The sequence below is a fragment of the Urocampus carinirostris genome, chromosome 18, assembly GCF_059441175.1.
Source record: "Urocampus carinirostris isolate Australia breed hairy pipefish chromosome 18, RoL_Ucar_1.0, whole genome shotgun sequence".
Taxonomy (NCBI): domain Eukaryota; kingdom Metazoa; phylum Chordata; class Actinopteri; order Syngnathiformes; family Syngnathidae; genus Urocampus; species Urocampus carinirostris.
The window spans coordinates 15253978-15274222 of NC_142366.1; the positions used below are offsets into that span (position 1 = coordinate 15253978).

Consider the following 20245-nt stretch of genomic DNA (forward strand, 5'->3'; position numbering starts at 1 on the left):
TTTTAAGTGTTCATTATTCAGTACTGTCACTTTCGCATCAGGTTGTCATGACGCCTTAATAAACCCAATAGGGAAAAAACTCTTTGAACAATGGAAAATGAGCCACTTGTCCGCAAGTTCTCTTTTATAATGTGTACCGGCTGTGTTCAGTATTTTAGTTACACGTAGTTAAACCTCTGTTAGCCGCGGTTGTAAAATTCTTTTCGTTTGAGTGTTTTTGACGTCTATTCCAGGAAGCCACGGCTGCATTACTCAGCCAACACTCAAAGATACTAGCTATGACTACAGGCAGGCAATAATCTGACTACAAAACAGGATACACTGTACCAGTATTGGATTTCTTGAGCAATACGAATGAATTGTTTATGTTACTATTGAAAAACAAACAACCCTGTATACAAAGCGAGCCAGGGGTGAGGTCATTACGCAAATAGACCTAATTTCCACTTTTAACTCTTGAAATTAAATAAAAAATGATTTCATTAATGTCATTCACCAAATTCCCAAAGTACCGTTCTAGTTCGCTCCCAAATTTAGCTCCATTCCTATGTCTTGTCTATTTACAAGGTGTGCTCGTATGTGGTTTGCCATAAGCCCAGACTTACAGTATATATGGATGTATTCAACTGTGACATATACCATGTATAAATGGATACACTAGTTGTCATGTCCTGCACGGTTGTCATGGCGCCCAGCTGGCCCCGCCCCTTGACACCGGCTGAGACGCATTAGACTGATTGCTTGTGGAGTACTTAAACGCTCCTTTTGGGACTGCCCGTTGCCAGACCATTGCTTTACCTTGTTGAAGACCTTTTCATCCCTGTTTGATCTGAGTAATGCCTAGTTTGTAATTTTGATTGCCTTTGAACCTGTTTTGTTTTGTTTTTGGTTCGTTTGTGTGTTGGACAACTTTTCTTTCCTAATTAAAGTGACAGATCGTCTACGTATATGAGTTCCGACTTCCTGCTTCCCGGTCTGTTTCGTGACACTAGTAGTATTTTCGCCATAGGGGAAGGAAATAAAAATGAAATATCAAAGAGAATTTAACCAATATACATGAGGCTATTTAAAGCGAGTAAACCGGAGTTTGCGTATATCATTTGTTTTTATAAAAATACCACAATGCTTTGAGGCATCAAAATAGTGTTCTGTCTATCTGAGTAATTGTGGCACTATTACTGAATACCTTAAAATAAACAGTGTTAAATCAACACCTAACACTACCTCAGTGAATACATGGTCCTTATCTATTAAGTGTCATATTAACACTGATAGATTTATTTGTATGGATTCTAGTAATACAAATGTTTTTTCCCATGCAGTTTTATTAATCTGGGGTATTTTGATGCCTCAAAGCATTGTGGGACTTGAAGGACAGAGACAAATGATAAATGCTTACCCCATTTTACTCGCTATTCCTGCTTGTCTACTAGTGATCCCAAGAGCCAAGAAGAAATCCGCAGGTCTCGAGGTCGTGTCTCAAGTTTTCTTAATTTCCTCATGCTGAGGATTTGAGCTTTTCCTTGCCCTCTTGGAGGTTTAAGATCAGGGGATGAGGTAATAACTGCCATTAGTCTGTACAGCCCTTAGAGACGTCTTGTAATTAAGGGCGATACAAATAACATGACTTGACCATGTCCTTATTGAGGCAGTGATAAAAACGTAATCCTTAGTGTTACTTTAACATAGTTTATTTTAAGTAATAGTTTTGATTGAACATTTAAAGAGTAAACTTTTAACACTACTTCAGTGAACATATGTCCGTATCTCTCTGTTCACAGATCCCTTAATCGCCATGTACGCCGAAGCACCAGTTCCTGTGCTTTGTCTTGGGCAAGTACAGCATCGCGGAGCCCATCTCCCACTAGCGTTACGTTTCTCTCTTTATTGGGAAGAAAGGAAAGGATTGCACCCACGATCCAGTAATTGCTGGTCGCGGGAAGCAAGTCGCTCTGAACGCGAAAGTGGCACTTCAGTGGCGAGCGATGGCGGTGTCGGGAATGGAAAAAACGGGTCAGTAGCCGAGACAGGAGAGCAAAAAACGTGGTGGGGATCAGTAACGATTCCAAAGCCAGGAGAGGAGAGTAGACAGAGTCAAGATCAAAAAACAGGTCGAGGCCGGGAAACAGACGGGAGCAAAAACAGGAGTGAGTCAGGGTCAAAAAGCTTGCCTAGAGTAAACTGAGGTTTGCAGACGGACTGACCACAGGGGACAGATAGGAATGGGTTTAAATAGGGACAGAGAGCCAATAAGAGTCTGAGGCAGTTGACGCCAAAGGAGCGGGCACAGGTGAAGCATATCGGTAATCATGACACCCGAGAGTTCAAAATGGCGCCGCAAAAACATATCAGGCAAACGGAAGTTTAAACTATTGTTACCGACTACCTCTTTATTTACAATAAAATATTATTAAAGGCACCTGTAAAATATGTTAGCTAGTTCTTAGTATTGGGCAAAATGGAAGCTAATTCAATAATGGGAATGTCTTTATACGTAGCATAGTGTAGTGGTCCATATGGAGTCCTGCCAACAGTCTATATTGATGTTTCCGTGGGAACACATTTTATGCCCCTTTGTGGGCACATTTGTTCCACATATGGGCTCAAGGTGCACCCCACCCGAACAGCCGTGCTTCCTACCTCAAGTAATACTTTCCCCTAGCCATTTTAAAGTAAACAAGCATACGGAGTACAGTCTAGTGTTTACAGCCTAACCACCTCCGGAATCGAATTAGGGCAGGAAAATTGTAAGAATTTATTGACAGCTGTCTTTTTTCCTCAATTGTTTTGTTTAAGATTTGGCATTTCTGCTATTATCAACATTGATGTAAAGTTTGGAAAAGAAACATTGCCTGATTTAAGTTTAAGGGTTACCAGTCTATGTCTTGGCGGCCATTTGTGATCAGTTATTTTCTTAATTTAGTTTAAAATCTGTTAGTTAAAGATTTGCACTGTCTAATCAGATTTCATCTTCTGTCTGTTGATTAGCATTTAGTCTGTTATCAACACTGATGTAAAGTTTACAAAAACAAAGTTGATTTTGGTTCTAAGGTGACCAAACTATGGTCTTGAGGCCATTTGTGGCCTGCTGATAAATTTTCACTGGCCCCACAGCCTTTATAATTTTGTTTTGTTTTTCCCAAAATGCTAATGAATCATTATGAAGTTTTTTTTAACCATACTACTGATCATTTAAGTGAAATTTGAAACTTATATTTCGTTCTGTGTACATTGTTACAAAGAATGACAATACAAAGGAAATTATTATTATTATTATTATAGAAAGCGAATTAGGTAAAAAAATAGAAACAGAGTTTTGGGAGTTCTAGTCATTCCTCTAATCCGTAACCTAGTCTTTGTAGACTCGAGTCCTGCAGGTTTTAGCGGTTTCACACCCAATTTGTTGAAAAGGCATTGAAAAGACGTTGAAAATATGTTAAAAAGATGTCTACATTTAGTTGAAAATTAAAATTAAAAAAGTATGACTATTTGGGGGATAATTTCAGAACACTTTACTCTAGGTAAAGACATCAACGACTATTTTTACATTAAAATTCTAAGATTCTAAGATAGGCTAAGTAAAATCCAATTTCAATTTCTTTGACCAGATTTATCCCATAACACACTCCTCTCCTTACAATACAAGTATTGTTCTTGTGTTGATTTCAAGGAAAGTGTCCACCCTCAATACACACACAAAAAACCCCCAAATATGAAACAAGGCAAAGAGCCACAGTATATAGAAAATATGATGAGTCAAAGAGCCCCATTCTTATCGGCCAAGAGCCGCATGTTCGCCACCCCTGATCTATACCGTTCCAATTCTGATAAGCATTGAGACAAGACTGGTGCATGCATAGCTGACGTAGTGTTAATAATATAAACAGTTTGGTCCAACATATAAAGAGCATACTCCCCACTATAATTTACAGTCAAGGTGTCACGCCAACAGTTTTGGCTGTACGCTGTGAATAAATCCTTAATATAGAAGCTCATTATACAATGTATGTTCACCACCGAGACACTTCATGATAAAAACCCACAGAAAAACTGTAAACAGCCAGAAACGGCAGCCAAGCACACAGAGCAATTTGATTGGGTGACCGGTAGGGGTGGGCGGAGTTATGCAGACAGCACAATTCTTTCTGCCCAGCGCCGTCTGCACCAAAGGTAAACACGTCAGTATCTTTGTTTGCAGTATTTTCTGACATTTTACTAAAGAACTCTGCTTGTATCTTGTTTTGGAACCATTATTTATGAAAACATTGAAGGTCAAAATAAGACTTAACAATATCAAGGAATTGCACTAAGTAAGTATGTTGTTGATATGGGACACAGGCTGTATCATTATTCCTATTTCATCAATTTTATCAAATAATCTAACGTCACAGAGTGAAATACAAATACCCTGAAAATTTTAATTTTGTCAGGAGAGCGGGTTTGGTGGTTTTGCTGAATTGGTCTTAAAATATAAAGTAAGAATAATCAAAATACTTGGCTATAATGGCTCTTTGGGTCAAAATTTTCCCAAATCTTGGGATAAAAGAAGTCTTTAACCAGTTGAAAAATAAAAATTGAAAAAATATTCAATTTTGGAGCCTAAATTTCGACCACTCTTTTTAGGTAAGGACAACAACGACTATTTTTGGACTAAATTTGATCCATGTAAGATGGATTTTAGGCGTCTATTTTGGGGGCAGAATTAGACCAAAATCTAACATCCAAAAGATTTGGTACTCTGGGAGTGACTTCTCATGCCAGTTAGAAATCAATTTTCCTAGAAAGTCACAATGACCCATCATTGGTCAGCTATTTTTAGAACCAGTCCACAGGCTACCTGGTGCTCACAAGGGACCACGTAGGTGACCCCTGATGTAATGTGTGTTTCCGTATCATTCATTTCTATTCCATTCCCTAACATTATCTGTCATCTTCAAGTCAAGCAAATGTCAGACCAATGTCTGAGAAACGAATCTAACAGCCTGGCGTTAAGACGGGGATTTAGTCGGAAAACAGCAGCAACCCATATGTTCCCTCTTTGTCATCCATCTTTCTTGAAACCCGAGCGCTGACAGAGGCTCTCTTTGTCCTCATCCATCTTCCCCCTCATCTCCGCTCCCAAAAAACCAAGACATGTCACGTCGTTTGTGCAACAGTACAGCTAGCGCCAACATGACAGGTGTTTGTTTTGCTAAATGCAAGCTTTTTCATTTTCCCGCTTCGGAATTCTCCGCTGAGAGGTTTTTTTTTTCTACGTTCTGACAGATGCTGAAAGCCCATTAATTGCCTGCTATGCAACATAAACAATAAGTTTTGGGGATGAGAACATGTCAAGTGTTCTCGTGTCCGTCAGGAAAAGCTTGGGAGGGGTTCTTGTTGTCTATGCAAGCCTTTACTAGCAAACTAAGGTGCTGGATTTTGTAGAGAAAAGTCTTCTTCTCACAAATATTTATTTTCAGTACGTAGTTCTGAAAAAACTTGAGGTAAAATACAAAATTAATGATGCATGCTTTTGGAACAAAATTATACATCTGACAGCGAGCACTAAGCCACACCTTCAATTGTTACAGTATCTATATATCACTAGCAGAGCAAATATGGCGGCCGAAACAACAATAGTGATAGTCGATATTCCGGATAGCACAGCTGTATCGTTTCTTCTGGATTATACAAACTCATCTCAGTGCGACAAAAACATTCTCAGAACAAAAATCAATGTACTGTACTAAAATTCAGCCCACAAAATCACAACAGCCTGCGGACATGCAGAGCCATGCGACTTATCTTAAGCTCTCCCATCCCTTGCGGACATGACAAAGTGATAGAGAGGAGATCTAAAATTGCTTCTACTATATTACAAACATCCTTATGAAATAGAATAATTGTTAGTTGGTCAGTCATCTATTGTACTTGATGGCTCACAAATCACGTGATACAACGAATTGATGATCTAATGAGTTGCCAATGCTTTTGATCATCGATTTTAATCAAATTTATCAATTAGTTTTTGCAGCCCTACAGACTATTTTTACACCATCCCCTAATCCAGGGGTCGGGAACCTATGGCTCGCGAGCCATATATGGCTCTTTCTATGAGTATCTGTGGCTCAGAGACAAATTTGCGTGCAAAAATTCTCCATCCGGTTCAAAACTTGAGAATCCTATTCTACTCAGGTACACGCAAAGCCAAACCAATATTAAATTTAAGGGCATTACTTCGCAGTATATATAGGGCACGTTTTTCACTACAATTTACAGTCAAGGTGTCACACAAAAAAAGGGGGAAAAGAACTCGTTTTGGCTGTACAACGCTAAAGAATCCTTTCTATAAAAGTTCACTATATAATCTGTGTTCAGTGTTCAGATACCTTATGATGAATCCACAGAACTGTAAATACGCCAAAACACCGGAAGAGAACTTAGTCATTTGATTGGGTGAGTGGGAGGGATGGGTGGAGCTATGCAAAAAGTGCAAGCACTCCCTCCCATCTCTCGCCCCACTCCGTATGCGCCAAAAGTAAGCACATCAGGCTCCCTGTTTGCAGAATGTTGTCACGTTTTTACAAAACAACTGCTTGCATCTGGTTTTGAAACCAATATGTATAAAAAAAAGTGTCAAAATGAGTTTAACCGATCTTGAGTAATTGCAAGAAAGAGACAAGTTTAAAGTGGTATGTTTGTTGATTTTGGGACAGGGGCTCTGGCATTATTCTGTTTTCATAATTTTTATCAAATCATCAAAAATAAATGTGCTGAAGACTAAGCTTTTGTCTGGGGCGCGGGTTTAGCAATTTAGTAAATTTGTCTCATAATATATGGTGTGGCTCTTTCCCAAAATAAAATTAATATTTTTTGCTTTTATGGCTCTTTGAGTCCAAAAGGTTCCCGACCCCTGCCCTAATCCAAAACCGACACGAGGGTAAGGAAACACTCAAAACCTCAGCATGAGAAAAATGTAGATTTCTAAGTTCCTCTTTGGATTGATCAGTCATGATCCCCCTCAAATTTAAGGAAATTGAAAAGAAATTTCAGATGGGACCAAGCCCATTATTGGCTGACGATAAAAATAGTCCAACAATGACACTTGAAATCTCAGCCTAAAAAAATGCTAAGTGACTAATTGTTTTTTTTCCCTTGAAATATTGTAAAACTAAGAAAGTCCCCTGTTATTTTACCTATACTTCGAATTGAAAATCTGTTTACGTTTATTCTCTATGAATCATCAAAAACATTTTAATGAGGCTTCGACGGTGTCTGAATAAAATAAAGCATCTGTTTAGTCTGTGGGATGTCGTGTTTATTCGTTTCCAAATTGCAGAAAGAACACCCAGCGAGCCAACAAAAGTACAACACAATGAAAATGAAATGGCATAAAAATGCTAAGTGCGTTTTTCATTACATAAAAAGTCAGCGTGCCCAGCGTTCACACATTGGTTTTTGAAATAAGAAAACAAAAAGCAAATGAGAAACCTTGGGTTAATGTTCAATGTTTACGTTTTCTAAACACGCTTTTTTTCTGTATTTAATGCTCTTGTTTTTTTCTTTTTCCTCTAAAGCCTGTACATACTGTATGAAATAGTAATTCATTCAAGCATACAAAAGCCACCCAACTTACAAACGAGTTTCAGACGATCATTCGGAAGTTGAATTTGTTCGTAAGTTGCTTCAATGCTGTATTTTGTATGTTTAAGGTTTATATAAGTATATTTAAGGCTTGTAAAGTAACCTGCTGTGTTTTGTACTAAAAAAAAAAAAAAAAAATAAACATTTCATAAAATAATATGCTCCATAAAGATAAATTAAGTGAGGTTTTACTTACTTTGGGGACTTGCGTTTTAAGAGGTCCTCCTCCGTGGTAAAAAGTGTCCAAAAAAAGGTTTACGACCATTTTCTCAACCGCATTAAGCTTTCTTATTCCGCTTTCATTTCAATAGAAACGGCTTACCTCTTCCTTACACTTTACACCAACCATATTAAATGAATGCACGAGATATTAAACAATAAAAATGACAAAGTTCTTAAAGTGCTGGAAATACAGTATATAATGTTTACATACAAACTAGAAAGAGGAAGCAGAGCAGATTATTTTACTTCCGGAAGGATTCTGGGTGACCTCTCACAGCGCCACACGCCGGTAGCGGCGGAAAGAAGCACTACAGCAATGTCCTCTACTCGTAAAAAGGTGCACACAATACATAACTAACTGACAGCAATGTCCGGATACATTTCGACATCCCGAAAAAAATGATCGTATCTGCCGAAATCGGTAAATTGAATGTTTGTAAGTCGGGGAGCGTCTGTAAATTCGTTAGCTTTTTTTGTGCATACATTCAAACCCCCTTTTTCCCCTGTAAATACTTTGAAATGTTGCTTTAGAGTGCCCCATTGTCACAGCTTGGGGATATATTTCTGTCTTTAGAGCCTTTGCTAATTGTAAGAGAATTGCTGAAAAAAAAAGGTTGGGGTAGCCAAACCCCCCTTAATATTTAAGAGTAATCGAGAATTCCCCCTTTTCTCTTTTAACTACACAGCAATAAATCACCATTGTAAAAAGTTGTTATATTCTTCTGCTGTTGTTGTTGATGTTTGTTTCAATTCAACTGCCTTTTCAACTGCTATCTGCTGGGGGGCTTCCGGTGTCCGTCATGGCTCCAATTCTGCCAGGGAAGATTCAGATTCAGATCTACTTTATTGTCATTCTAGTACACGTGTATACAGAACGAAATGTCGATGCATCTGACCCCCAACAGTTTCCTTGAATGTACAGATATAAATAATGTGGTATTGTATTTTGGCTACGTGTAGTATTTTACCATAGTGCCGATAGTGCAAGAAGAGTAGCTAACCAGATGTGCAATATGGGCAGTCAGGTTAACAAGTCAGGTACACAGTAACATTAACACTGTAACAATAACGCTGTAATTACAATAGTGCAGAGAGCAATGTGCAAGGAGTGGCAAGCTATAAAAAAAAACTGCCAGTAGTGCAAAAGTCAGATTAGCAGCCGTTTAGATTTAAGTTAACTATATGTTAGATTGACCAACGCGACATCACGTGCAAAGGGTCAATAAGTCTCACCGGAGTATAAATCAGACCCCGGGCTAAATTTGAAAAGAAAGTGCAATTTATAGTCCGGGTCGTCCAGTAATCTAATACATTACACTGATAAGATATGATTAGCAAGTTTAGCAACAGGCTAATAGGGAAGCACAACAAAACAACACAATACTGAATTGCTCATATTGTCCGGGCACATCTGCCAAGGACAATAAGGCTTTATGTTGTATTCGAGCGGTGTTGTGACTGGTATCTGGGTCTGCAAACAAGAGATACTCTCAACAGGTCTTGGTGGCCATTTTTTTCAGTCCATTCTCCCATCAAGGATATTCCTAGAAGTACATGAAAAATGTCTTCAGCGTTTGTTGACACGATGTAGTCTCCTAGCACGGAACAAATATGCTGACTCGAAGCCTTGACATCCTCCTCGCGCCCACCTTTGACCCCTCCCAAAAGGGGGGACGTCTCATCGGACACATATTTCCCTGCCGCTCGATTGTAAGAGGCACAAAAAGCCCCGCGGCTCAGCCGACACGGGCATTAAAAGGAACAATGGGGCGACACACTTGAGGACCGGCCCCCCCTTTTTTCCCCATCACCCCCCACCTCGCTGCCGCTGTCAAATTGTGTCTTCTATTCATTGCATTATCACGACATTGGAATTAGCCGAATGTTTGTTTGCTCAGATTGGTAAATAAACATCTTAAAATGGACACTGAAACCTTAGAATGATAGTTTGGTTGTTGATTATTCCTTGAAATACTGGACATGTTAGAAAACTTTAAAATATAATATAATTTTTTTAGGGATGTCGAAAAATATCCGGACATTGCTGTAAGTTACATTTTATATTGTGTACACCTTTTTCCGAGTACAGGACAGTACTGTAGTGCTTCTTTCTGCCACTATCGGCGTGTGGCGCTGTGAGAGGTCACCCAGCATACACCCTGAGGAAAAAAACAACCAGTTTCCTCTTCCTAGTCCATGTGTAAACATTAAATACTGCAACTCCAGCGTGCTTAAAAACGTTGACGTTTTTATTGTTTAATATCTCGTGGATCCATTCAATATGGTTGGTGTAAAGTGTAAAGAAGAGGCGAGCCGTTTCTTTTGAAATGAAAGTGGAATAAGAAAGCTTAATGCGGTTGAGAAAATGGTCAAAACGCTTTTTTGGACACTTTTTACCACGGAGGAGGACCTCTGGAAGCGCATCTTCCAAAAGTAGGTTAAACTTAACTTTATTTATCTTCATAGAGCATATTGTTTTATGAAATGTTTATTTTTTTGTACAATACAGGTTACTTATACAAGCTTTAAACGTATTTCTATAAACCTTAAACCAGTGTCTGAAATAACGTCTGCCCGGACGTCCGGCGCGTGCATCTTTTACGTCGGGCGTACTACTTACACAACGTCTCTGCCCGGGTGGCCGACAACTTTTTTAAGAAAGAAAGAAAAAAAAATCTTTCGGTTTTTTTTTTCAAATCAAACGTTTGCTTTATTCCGATTTCGAAATCTTTTTCAAAATCTATTTTAAGATTCGTCTCTCATATCATGCAGATTCACACAGCAAAGAATACAGGTAACATTAAAAAGACTGTATAAATCAAGTACAATAAAATATTACACATATTCATGATTCAAATAAATTGAACAACAAATAAATAAATATAATACTTAGAATTAGGCTGAATTTGGCATACGCTCAAATGTCATATCTCAAAATATCATGAAAAAGTATACAAGTAGGCTATTCAACTTAACATCAATATTAAAACAAGAAAATAATTGTAATGTAGGACATTTTAGAAGTACATTCCCATTTTTTTTTTTTCTTTCAATTATCACAGTACTCAAATTTTCCGAGACGGTCCCCTAGCTGTCTTGCCTGTCTATAGAAACCTTATATTGATATCTGATATAATTTATCTGCTCTTATTTTGAAAATATGTTGCTGCTAAAATTATTGCATCATCATCATTGAACGAGAGTCCTGGAGGAGGATGGATTTGAGCACAAATAAAAAGGATTTTTGGTGAGTAAATTGTGGCAAATTCCTAAATAATACTGGAAATGTACAAGATATTGTTGATACTTTTTATATGCAAAAAATAGTTATTTAGGGTTTGATTGATTCAGCCTACCAAAGAACTAGGTGTGAAATGCACAGCCCGCCACTGGTTTGCTGGATCAGTGCTTCCCAGATTTTGAATTGAATTGTCTTTATTGTCATTGATATCGACATATCGTGCATTGTGTTCTGAGCAGATAGAACACAGCAAATGCTATCACAGGTGCAGGTAAGGGAGGGCTTTGTGTGTTGGGTGGGCATGACTGTCTGTGTGCGCGACTGTTATAGGCTGGTGTATGTTTTTAGACAAACGGAACACTGCTGCAGCTGCGGCTTGTTATATAGAAAATACATTTATCAATTAAATGGAAGTCTAAGTCAAAAGAGTGTAAAGGAATGGTGATCACCAGCCGGTGCTGCGTGGATTGTTATTGGGTCCAGGAGGCCACTGAGGCAGCGTCAGGAGAGAAGGCAATAGCGGTGCCGCAGGTCAGGCTTACTACTAGGCTTAAGACTCTCTTAAGCAGCCCCTGCAGAGCCCGTATCTAACCAACGCTAAATCCATTACCCATGAAACAAATGACCTGGAGCTACAACTCGTAGGAAACCGGACAGTTGTATTTTAATCATCGAGGTTACGTGGAGCTAGACGCCCGCTCTCTAAATCGCTTTATTACACTGAAAGGAACCACGTAGGAGACCCCTGTTTTGGTTGCAACATAAATCAAACCCAGGTAGCGGCGGTGAGAGGGCCAAAATATAACCACTACACCACAAGTGATACTGATACTGTATCTTAGAAAAAGCGCAAGATTTTATCTCATTATCACATTATTTGGTCTTGGGCAAGTAGTCAGGGAGCTTTCTTGTGCTGTGTGGAAAATAATTTAAAGCCGATATTAGTACGCAAGTATGAGAACCACACCTAATTTCAGCTATTTTTATCTCTAAATATGTGTTGTGGCTGATAGACCATTCATTCAACTGCAAGTCTATGTTCTGTTGTTTCATCATACCTGTCAACCTGTACGGTTTTGCCGTACAAAGTACGTTCTTTTATGCATTTTAAAACGAGTACGACGTACAAGGAAATCCGTACGGAAAAACGCGAATTTGTCAATGATGAGTATCACTCCACTTATTGAAACATGAATATTTTGTTTGTTTGTTTGTTTGTACATGATTCAATTGTTTGTTTGTTTGTACATGATTCAAATTGAATCTTTTCTTCCGGCGCCGTCACGAATGGCAGCCACTCCAGCAGCTCCCGTGTTATTTTCGATTGTTCTCGATTGTTCTCAGCTCAGGGATGCTGCTGGAAATGTGAATTTCCCTTCGGGGATGAACAAAGTATCTATCTATCTATCTATCTATCTATCATCCGGTATACTCTGACTATCATGAAACAGCAAATCAATCAAGTCAAAGGAGTTCGCCACAGAAGCCTCTATCTCTGTATCGTTTTTTTTTTTTCGTTTCTGTCATGATTGCCAAAATGAAGACACCTGGGGCAGTCATTTGGCGCGCAGGAGCGCGCTCTCTGATTGGCTGGCACTCTCCTCTTAAGCTGTCAGCGCCCAGAGGAGAGTGTCAGACCGTACTTGTGTCTCCCTGTGTGTTTTGCCAGATTCCAGTACCAAAGACCTCTCCTGTTTGATTCCTGCCTGTCTTCGGTTTCGACTTTTTTCTGTCCCATGTTTATGACATGCTCTCCTGCCCTGGCCATCGACCTGCCCGCTAAGCTGTACCGATTCTGCCTACCTGTCACGGAACTACCATTCCGTCCAACGCTGCTAGCGACCGACAAACATCGGCTTCCAAAGCAAGCTCTGTCAGCTCATTTAAATAAAGATTTATTTAAAACGAACGCAACTGGGTCTGAGATTCCATTCTGGGTCCTGACAGTTGCAAACGAAGCGAGCGGTTTGATGCCACTGTGCGCATGCGTCTGCCGCCCGGGGATTTCCCATCATGCATCATTTCGAAAAAATATGCTGTACGATTATTTTGTATGGGAAAATACGACAGTTTGTACGGGCATGGAGCTGTGGAGGTTGACAGTTATGTTTTATAGTTGTTATTTTACTACATTCACATACTTTCAGTTGGTAGGGACGTCATCTCGAGGTAAATTTGACCCTTGGCTGTTTTTTTCTTGAAATTGTGACACTACTCCAAGGATTTTCCTTTTTCGCGGGGGTTCTGGTCCCTGTTAACTGCGATAACCGAGGGATTACTGTGTTTGTAAAACAAGACACGGTGTACAAAAAAACGTATATAATCCGGTGAAAACGTATAACTTGACAGATATGTTTTTACTGATAACTTTTCCCCACATATGTTTAAAACCGAGTGGCTTTAATTGCTTCTGCGCATGTGTTAAAGAGAACGAAAGGGGCGCATTTAGGAGGAGGGAGCAAGGAGGTGAGGGAGAAAGGCTGTCCGAAAACGAGCGAGCGAAAAAAAGGCAGCTTCATGGACCATGTCACAGCTTCACGACTCTCCATATCTTCTCGTCCACGATGCCCTTTAGGATTTCAATAAGATGCGTGTGTCTTGGCAGATAATCGGCTTCCTTTTCGCCGCCAACTTTTCCCTCCCGCCGCTCCAAGCTCAGGGTGAGTCTCGGTTATGACTTTCTTTTCTGCTCAACGCGACCAAAGTCATTCGTCAACTTATTCCTGTTCTTCGCCTATTCCTGACATTCAACAAGGAGAAAAAGATGTTTACGAACCGAGTGTTAACTTCTTGTTCCGAAGTAGTTCTTGTGGGTTTTAGTGACAGCTGACATCATTTTAGCGTGTTCCTGACGTTCCCGTTTTGGCTAATTTTCAATCAAAAGTGGTTTGTATTTAATGTTTAATTCTCGCGAGATTTAAGACCGAATAACGGAAAGGTTACAACTGATTATGAGGCAATATTGTTATGATTTACCATATTTTTACGTTATTGGTTCGGCAATTTAAACTAAAATAAAATGACGTTCAAATGCATATATTAGTAAATAAAGACCGAACAGATGGATTATAATAATAATTAATCCCTCTAATCCTTTGATTTTCTCGGGGCCATGTTCCACAAATATCCCGCTGTACTTGTATTTAGTGATGTAGTAAACTTTTATTTTTTCAAAAATTTTTTATACAATTAAATACTCTACATATCAAATTCGTAACAATACATTGAAATCAAAGAGCAATACTTTTTTTACATGGCCAAACATTGATTTAATCTATAAAGGTACTGTTAACTGTTGCTCTAAACATTTCTTTCTTTTTTTACTAGTACTTATCTTCTTAGGGCAGGTATATCCAAACTTTTTGAAGCTGAAACTACTTTTTGTTACTACTCAGCACAAACAGACCCCAGTTAGAGATGCATTTCTTAAATAACAACTTATTGTATTATTACTATGTTGTTACTATGTTATTACCAGTTTAATCATTGGTTATATAGAATTGGTCAACCAGTAAAAAAATGATTTTACAGGAAAATCACAATGACCCAGCTCCGGTGAGCGATTTTCAAAGGCACTTTGTTGCCCACGGGCACCAGGTTTGAGACCCCTGTCTTAAGGATTGTTTAGCTAATCAGAACGCAGACCACAAAGCATGTTGTTTAACACAGACTTTCCCCTAATAATGAAAATGTCGAAATACTGTCGTGTACAAATTCAGAAACTCAGAATTTATAGAGCTAAAGATAAGAAAAATACAAGAACTTATCCATCCTGGAAAAATTGGTAGTAAAGACGCCAAGGTTCCATCCAAAAGAAGTCTACATTTGGTTGAAGTAACGTATTTTCAAAGGCGTAAAAAATACATCTTATCAACAATTTTTAGAGGCGTTTAAAATACTTTTTATTTCTTTTTAAAGACAAAATGATATTTTTGAACACTTTTGGTCTGGAAAAATTTAGACAAGATTGGATACGTGGAAGACAAAGTTTTACAGTAGGACAATTTTTTAAATGTGTCAAAACATAGGTGTTACAAATACAAAAGCCTAAAAAATTTATGGAGTTAAAAAATAAGAAAATACAACAACTTACTTATCCTGAAAAAATGGAATGAAAAAATGCCAAGGTTGTGTCAAAAAGTTTTATAAATTTGGTTGAAAAAAAACTACCTTTTAAGATGCTAGAAAGATGTCTTTAAATAACTTTATTGAGGTATAATCTAGACAGGGTTATGACAACATTTACTATTTAAGGACCATTTGAAAATATGTCAAAAGTAGTTTACAAATTCAGGAACTAAGAATCTATAGAGGTAAAATGTAGGAAAATGCAATCACTTATCGCCCCTGAAAAAAACTGATTATAAAGACATCAAGTTTCAGTCCAAAAGATGACTACATTTGGTTGAAAAAAATATCTTTAAAGATGTTAAAAATAGGGCAGCACGGCGGCGCAGTGGTTAGCGCTTGTGCGGCACAGTTCATGTCATGGGAACCTGTCGTGGGTTCAAATCCAGCTCCAGACATGTGCGGAGTTTGTATGTTCTCCCCGTGCTTGCGTGGGTTTCCTCCGGGCACTCCGGTTTCCTCCCACGTTCCAAAAACATGCATTTCAGGTAAATTGGCCGGTCCAAATTGTCCCTAGGTGTGAATGAGCGAATGAGTTGTCTGTCCCTGTGTGCCCTGCGATTGGCTGGCAACCAGTTCAGGGTGTCCCCTGCCCACTGCCCGGAGATGGCTGGGATGGGCTCCAGCCCCCCCGCGACCCTAATAAGGATAAGCGGTATGGCTGATGAGATGAGATGAGATGAGATGAGATGAGATGAGATGTTAAAAATATGCCTGCAAACAACTTTATTTAATTGGTCCAAGAAGGGTAAAGGTATGGACACCATATATCACTATTGTACTACATTATTTGAAGCTGGGAGCTACTTTTTTGTTACTAATCATCATGAAAGCCTAATAACAACCTATCATGCTATATTACTATATTATTATGATGTTATTACCAGGTTGTAATTATTAGAAGTATCTTTAAAACAAGGTCAGTCAACCACTAAAACCTCTCCCTTTATGAGGACACAGAGCTATTTGCATATTATATGCTACATTTTATTCTATAAACTGATCATATCAAGGATTTCATGCCATAAAGAAAAAATACATTCCTGGAAAATCACAATGACCCATTACTGGCAAATTATTTTACCAAGCTGGTGACCCCTGGGTTAATACAACCCAATATTTTATTATTAGAGCTTAATTTTGAAACAGGACCACGTTTTGCCCACAATCTAACGTTAAAAAGATTTCCGGTACTTGATGGGTTCAAACCCCCCCAAATTAAGGGGTTTACATATTCTACTTGATCAATTCAGGATTTCATTCATTGTTAAGTGATCAGACAGTCCTCTAAAAAGAATAAGAATCAGAACCTCTATTGTGAAATAAATTCTAATTATTTTATTGTGACCGACTCGTGTGTATGTTAAACAAGTTTGTTTATGGTTTCACAGTTGAGGGCACGTACATCTGGATCTGCAAATCTATATTTTAGCTTACAGTTGTAAATGCAAATTTATTGCATTTAAATTATAGTTCTACTGTATGGGATTTTAGAAATGTTTATGACATTAACATCATGCACGGTTGCATTTCATTTAATGACTCCTCACCACAGTGGCACATGACTGATCTAATGCATTATGTTGGAGAGTTTATTTTCAATCACATTTGCAAAACAACTAGTTGAAGAATCAAGAATGTGAAGAGCCTTTAAAACCGATTTTGCAGAAACGGTTCGATTTCAACCCTGCGACCCTTTTACCACTGCATTATTCCCATACAAAAACGTTTGACATTACAGATGCTTCCCTACTTACGACCATTCGAAAAACGGTAGATACAAAAAATGTTTTTGGGATGTCAAAAAATATCCGCACATTACTGAAAGTTAGATTTTGTATTGTGTGCTCCTTTATCCGAGTAGAGGATATCGCTGTTGTGCTTCTTTCCGCCGCTGCCGGCGTGTGGTGTCGCTGTGAGAGGTCACCCAGCATTCACCCTGATGAAGAAATCCAGCTTCTACTACATAGTTCGTGTACTGTATCTCTAACGCGCTAAGAACTTTTTTATTGTTTAATATCTTGTGCACCCATTCAATATGGTGTAAGTGTAAAGAAGAGGCGAGCCGTTTCTTTTGAAAAGAAAGTGGAATAAGAAAGCTTGATGCGGTTGATAAAATGGTTGGATTGCTTTTTTTCCCGGCACTTTTGACCACAGAGGAGGAAGTCGCCTAACTTTTGAAGCTCATCTTCCAAAAGTAAGTTAACTTAACTTTATTTATCTTTATAGAGCATATTATTTAATGAAATCTTTAATCTTTTTTTAATCTTTAGGGCAAAACAATACAGGTTACTTATACAAGCCTTAAACATACTTGTATAAACCTTAAACATACAAAATATAGCACTGAAGCAATTTACGAACAAATTCAACTTACGAACGATAGTCCAGAACCATCTCGTTCGTAAGTGGGGCAGCATCTGTATAATTTCAACCAGTGTCAACAAAAACTTTGAATAATTGGATTTAATTGGCTGCTATTCTGCCCTTTTAAGTTTTTACAAGGCTAATTATCGAGTACTTGTCATGACAGACAAACACCGAGTTGTGTATTTAGGGCTGTAATGTAATTCATTAAATCGCCTGGTGCTTTTGAGGCCATTTGGGAAGGCGTCGTTTTTTTTTGTCTGGGTGTTTTTTTTTTATATATATAAATTCAAATGTGGATCATAACAGCATGCTACTTTTTTGATTGTCATCATTAGATCATGTAGGTCTTTGAAGTGCAAGTCCACATGGGTTAAGGATGTGGATTTGCCGTGGCTATCTCTTTGAATCTTTCTTTTTTCATTCACACATCTGTGCCAAACATGAAAGTAACACAGCTCTTTAGATCCTCATTTGGGGTGCACATTGTCTACTATTTAGCGTAGAAGGCCCAAAAGGTACAATTAAAACCAAAATGTGGTAAAGTAATCTGAAAAATCTCAAATATCGTCAACTATTCCGCATTTTACGTCAAAATTCTTTGCATTTTTTGCCCCGATTGAGTTGACTGAAACTTTTTCCCCCTTTCGTCTTTCATGTCGTGATTTTGTTTTGGAGGCAAGTCGTGAGAGAATGCATCTGGAACTAATTTGAACCAGAAGGAGTGGAGGAGGAGTTGGAAAAGTAAGGGAAACAGAGTAGTGAACGGCTGCCCTTTTCGTCCCAGGGTTCACAGTAATCACAAACGGGCTCACAAAATTACGAGTTTTAGGAACATCAGATTAAAGTGGCTCGTGTCGGAGATTCTTGGCTGTCGTCTGCTTTGGAGATTGTGAAATTGAGTATGAAATGCTGTTTTTACGTCGACCTAGTGTTTGTTTGTGGGCATAGGACTGGTTTTAAAATCAACTGGGATTAAAGCTAGTGTGGACAAACAATAAAGACAATGGTTGAACGATTATAAAATTCTAATACCGGTACTCCTTCATAAACTTAGAAATTACTTCATCGATTAAGGGACAACTCATTCATAATCCAATTACAGTATTTTCTCAACATTAAGGCAAATAAAAAAATCACAAATTATCTACAAATTTGAAAGTTTGCTTTATATACTGCAGAATACAGTGGATAAGATTAGAAAGGCATGCGGCAATTTTAGTTTTGTGTTACTACACAATAGAGGTAAGCACAGGCCTTAAATGATCCAGTTCGACCCGACCTACTTTAAGGTCCAAGGCCAAGATCTAACCTCTACTGAACAAGGTTTTGCCATATACTTCCATATTTAAACAATGAATGATGAATTAATAATCATCATTTGCTCCATTCGCAACACTTTGTATGCAACAGGATTTGTACCCGAGACGTGACGGTGAAGGTGCCAACACTTTTTCACTAGATCACCAGTGGTATAGGTGACATGTGAAAAGGCATTTGAGCGGATGTCATGATCACACTATTTTTACTCTCGTTGCTCAAAACACCGATTTGCATGGTGCATTCTAATGGGTCAAACAGTATTTCCACTTTATCACCTGTGCGTCAAAACATTGTGAAAAACGGAAAACAGAAAGTCTTTTGAAAAAAATACTATACAAGCTCTTTTGCATATGAATAGATATTAAAACACAATGTTATTGACGCTCAGGTGAAGAAGTGGAGAGATTGTTTACAATATCAGAATGAAGTACGCAAATCTGTGAGTAAAAATAGTGTGCTAATGAGATAAGATATGTGAACTTTACCACTGGTGGTCTAGTGATTGCGCCCTCACTGTCGCTATCCAAGTTTGATTCCCATTTTTTAGGGATTACAAATTCTTCAAATCCTTGGATTTTTACTTTCTTAACAATACATTAATTTTTTGTAATCGAAAAGTGATAAGTCTAATTAAAATCAAACATTTTGCTGATGTGGTACAACAACTTGATATATTTCATATTTTAAAAAAAAGATCTATTAACTGTGTTTCTGGTGATATATCCAATGTTGATATTGTTTTGCCAATGCTATATTTTAATTTAATTGAATCTAAGAGAAAGGAAATGCCTGCGTGTGTTATGCCTGCAAATGCATCCAGGAAGTCAATAAATCAAAACAACAATTGGCAGCAGTGTTGTAGCATCATCTGTGCGCAACACTTGTGAAGTGTTTCCAATGTCAAGTTTTTAGTTATTTCCAAGGGTTTTCTTTCTTTTCTAGTTCTAAACTTTGATAGACATGATTTATTTTGAGATTGTAGTCTGGGCCTGAGCAATAATGTAATAGTTTCAATTGATTTGTCTGTTTTAAATATGAGAATTAAGTATGTGCAAAGCCCTGAAATCAACAATACAGACACCCCCCTACTTACGACCGTTCGACTTACGTAAAACGGTAGATACAAACATTTTTTTCGGGATGTCGAAAAATATCCGGACATTGCTGTAAGTTAGACTTTGTATCGTGTGCCCCTTTTTCCGAGTAGAGGACAGTACTGTAATGCTTATTTCCGCCTCTACCGGCGTGTGGTGGCGCTGTGAGAGGTCACCCAACATCCACCCGGAAGAAAAAAAATCCGCCTTCTCTTCCTAATTTGTGTGTAAACATTCCATACCGTCT

General features: G+C 38.3%; 1 protein-coding gene across 2 annotated transcripts in view; it reads left to right on the plus strand.

Annotated features, from left to right (window-relative positions):
• The first annotated feature begins 13562 nt into the window (after positions 1-13562).
• The window catches only part of reck (reversion-inducing-cysteine-rich protein with kazal motifs), a 63981-nt gene continuing 57298 nt past the window's right edge, over positions 13563-20245 (plus strand). Inside the window, exon 1 of one of the 2 annotated variants that reach the window (XM_088322218.1) lies at positions 13563-13746. In XM_088322218.1, the coding sequence (XP_088178344.1) occupies positions 13674-13746 (73 nt within the window). In that variant the 5' untranslated portion in view covers positions 13563-13673. The remainder of the gene's footprint in view (positions 13747-20245) is intronic. The other variant, XM_088322219.1, reaches the window with a different exon arrangement.